At 25.1% G+C, this 4,111-nt stretch overlaps 1 protein-coding gene across 5 annotated transcripts in view; it reads right to left on the bottom strand.

The window, feature by feature from the left end:
* LOC111691206 (fasciclin-3) overlaps positions 1-4,111 on the bottom strand; it is a 186,307-nt gene that overhangs the window by 24,058 nt on the left and 158,138 nt on the right. Inside the window, exon 5 of one of the 5 annotated variants that reach the window (XM_023453859.2) lies at positions 7-740. The exons of the other annotated variants lie outside the window; for them this stretch is intronic. Within the exon in view, the coding sequence (XP_023309627.1) occupies positions 466-740 (275 nt within the window). The 3' untranslated portion in view covers positions 7-465. Of the gene's footprint in view, positions 1-6; positions 741-4,111 lie in introns of those variants that run through there. 5 annotated transcript variants of the gene reach the window in all.

Here is a 4,111-nt window from a genome sequence, read left to right as displayed (position 1 = left end):
ATATATGGAAAAACATGTGTGTACAAATTGTCATGGTTTGCAATACAATTCCAGGCAATAATTTTAAATATTTTTTAGCCTTAATATAAAAAATCTTTAAAAAGCATTATTAGCCTTTAATATTTTAAAAGTAACGTTTTAAAAAATAATTAAATTTTTAAACCAACTACTTTTAAATTTGCTTTATAATGTACTTTAACTGATTTATTGCTTTATGCATAAACATTTATTAAAGGTTTATTAAATAAATTTTCATTTAAAATTTGTCCTATAAACCTTTGATAAATGTTTATGAACAAGACTCTTATAAATAATGGCTTTTGTTTAGGAAGATTTAAATTTTGTTCAAAAATGAGTTTTTTTTATAAAAAATGTCGTTGTCTGTCATAATGTCTCTAGAGTTAATTTTAAAAAAGTTGTTGTTTTTATAGTTTTGTTTTATATTAATTTTAGTGTAAAAACTTGTTAGACCGATGTATTTGTTTTATTTTCTGCAGCATGTCCATTACCATTTGTGGCAGGGGTCGTTGTTGTTAAGGTCTTTGAGCCATTATTTTTGAGATCAGCCTTCTTTTGGGTCTCTAGTTTATCGGTTACAGGGGGAGTGGGTTCTTCTGTTTGGTGTGTTGTGTCAATGTGTTCCTCACCATTATTGAATTCTCTACCATCGAAATCATCATTGTGTTGGGGATTTATTTGGGCTTCAGAGTCAGGACCAATATCGGTGTTAAGTGTAGCTCCTGTAACAACAACAAACAAGAACTAACTTTTAGCAAAACCGTTTTCTTTTGAACCAAAAACAACAAATGCAAATAATAAAAAATAAAAAAAGCCATAATTATACCAAACAAATGAAAAGGAATATGAAAATCACTACAATTCTTATAAAAAGGAAATGCAAGTGATTTTTTTTCTTCATGAAATAGTTTTTTTTTCGAAAAACTCTTTGCTTTCTCCCTTAAAATGTTTTAAAATTGATTGTTAGTATAATTTTAAACCAAAAACCCAAATTTTTAAACTTATAATATAATCGTTTAAAAAATGATACCAAATTTTTTACTGAAATAAAATTCTATAACTCTTATTTTTTAAGTTTTTCTCTTTAAGCTAAAGGATTTATATTTTAGCTTTTTTATTTAAAAAAATATAATCCTTGCTTGTATGAAAAAAAAAACTTTTTAATTTTTTCAACTTTATCAATATCATTTTAATTTTAATGTTTTATATTGCATTTAAAAAAAAACTTGTTTATTAAGTTAGCTCTTGTTTAATTGTTGTTGAATAGGAAGGATTTATCCACTATTTTTTTGTTCATTTATATTTTTTAACAATGATTTTTTTCAAAGTGTGTGCAACATGCAAAATACTTAAATATGCATAATAAACTTTTAATAAATGTTTGCAGATTTGATATGTTTTATTTTATAATATACTATAGTGCATAATAAATATATTATTTGTTTCTTTTTTTAATTTATAAATAATTATAAAGAAAATAAAGATTTTTTTTGTTTTGAGTAAAAATCAAATATATTTGTGTTTTATAAAGTCACTCATAAGAGCAGAATATTAACTAATAGGTGAGATGTAAATTTTTTAAAAAATTGAAGAACAAAAATGAATTTGAAACGAATAATAAATTAATCAATATATGAAAAACTAAGAATATTTAAACCTTAAAAAAGCTATATTATTTATATTTAACATAATTATGAACTCCAAAGCCATATTACGGGAGCTGGGTAAAATAGTGTCTCCATTTGAACAATTTTTACTAGACTTTTCGTCTTTGGGTGAAAATATGTATGTGCAGAATTTTATCTTAGAAATTAACAAAGTTTTATGTGAGTATACAGACGGACGGACAGACTTACAAGCAGATGGATGGAAGGACATACAAGCCTAATTTAAGTCAAAAAGCGAATCTGAGCAGTTCTGAGAATTCAAAATAATCAATGAATTGATGGGAAAATGAATAAATGAACATATAGGCGAACGGACTTCTATTAAAAGGTATTTTTGTAAATCTCTATGGTGGAATTTTATGTTGAATGTGTAACAGTAACACGTGCCAAATTAATTTTGAAATGGGAGAAAAAAATACAAAAAAAAAAATACTTCAAGAAGATTCGTAAACAGATTGCAGAATCACTGAGTGCTTTTCAAGCAAAGCAACATGAATCATCAAAAATGCGGGGAAAATGGATACTTTACGGATGAAAGCCCAAGACATTTCGAAAAACAATTCTGATTGTCTGAAATTCACCGAATCATTACTTATGATGACTAGGAAATTGATAATGATAATATAGTGTTAAAAAGACAAAATAGCTTAGTCGAAATTCATATGGTCGGTTATGCCCCAATATTCATACTTGTTTTTTTTTTGATTTCATATTTTCTCTTTGTCTTAAATTGTTCATTATAATTTTTCTTTAATTGCTAAATGTAAATTCATTTCATACTATTTACATATCAAAACTTTTAACATGTCTCATTATTTCACATTAATCCGACTAAAATATTATGTAATGCAATTATGTCATATTCATATTATACAATAAAATCTAAAATCCACACATTACCAAGAACTTTGCAAGGTAAATGCACAATTGTTAAAAACTACACATAATAAGATATTTTATATAAAGTATGCAATAAAAATTTTATTATGCAAACACCAAAAAGTAAGTCGAAATTTAAAATTATTTTTTGCGTTCCGATTACATATAAAGATTTAAAAAAAAAACATTTAAATCTTGTACAAAAAGCCATATAGCTCCTAAAAGTATGTTATATTTTTTGAAATTGTAACTTAACTAATACGAATTAAAGTGCAAACTTAGAAAGTTTTCAATAACTAAATTAGATAATCACCTAATTCGACTTAAGAGCAACGATTTTCCAAAAACTTTTCAAACTTTTGTATGCTTAAAAGTAATAATCTTGAGACTACAATTATCAACATAAGCTATTATTGCTTGAGATCACAGAAATATTCTTACAACCAGACACTACAGCATTATGCAGTTAAACTTTTATAATCTTTTAATTTATGGCACATAAAATTGCGCAAAAAAATAAACAAGGCAAGGAAAGGGATGTTAATTAAGCTTTGATTCTTGTTAAAATTCTTTTGTTTTTTATTTGAATAAAAAACAAAATACAAGAATAATAAACAATTTCTTATGAAGCATACAATTTAAAATTTTAATTAAATCCTTTTTAACAAAGTAATAATACCTAAGAAGGAAAACAAAACTTGTAGGCAGAAGAACATACATATGTATGTATGTATGTATGTATGTATGTATGTATGTATGTATGTATGTATGTATGTATGTATGTATGTATGTATGTATGTATGTATGTGTATTAGATGTGCTCCTATTTGTAAAACAAATGTGACTAATAACAAATTTAAGGATAAATTCGGTAAAGAGAACAAGCGTAAGATTGGTTTCAGACTAAAAAATATCTGTAATTATTATTTTAAACTTAACTTAAACACAACATTTACGTTCTAAAGTCATTATCGAATGAACTAAATCTATATTTTATGGAGCAGATCTATGGCTTATATGCATATGAAAAAAATCCTTGTAATTGTTAATGTATTATATTATGTAGAGTAAAAAATTATGTAAATAATAACAACTTACATGTTGTGTGTATAAATTAAAAGCTTAGGAAAAATACTTATAAAATTATATTAATGAAAAATATGAAAAAATAAATAAATGCATTTAATCTCACACTCTGTCAGAGTATCTTAAACAAAGTTAAATAAAATTTCTAGAATGTTTCCGAATACAATTGAAAGTTTGAGAAATACTGTTGTTTGTACAAGTTTATTGTACATTTGGATTATATGGAATACCTATGGTTATTTATTATAATAAATAAAAGCGCAAAATATTATATATACATTTTTTTAACAGACGCAAACTACATATACAAAGACATGAAAAGGATGAGTTCTATCAAACTACAAAACCTGCAGACACACAGTGGTATAGGAAAAAAAAAAAGAGGGAAATAATTCGGTAACTTCTAAACGGTTAATCCGATTTTAATGAAATTTGGTATGCACAAAGAGGAGGTGTTGTCG

The sequence above is a fragment of the Lucilia cuprina genome, chromosome 2 (genome assembly GCF_022045245.1).
Source record: "Lucilia cuprina isolate Lc7/37 chromosome 2, ASM2204524v1, whole genome shotgun sequence".
In the NCBI taxonomy this organism is placed as follows: Eukaryota; Metazoa; Arthropoda; class Insecta; order Diptera; family Calliphoridae; genus Lucilia; species Lucilia cuprina.
This window is presented reverse-complemented; position numbering and strand designations above follow the sequence as displayed.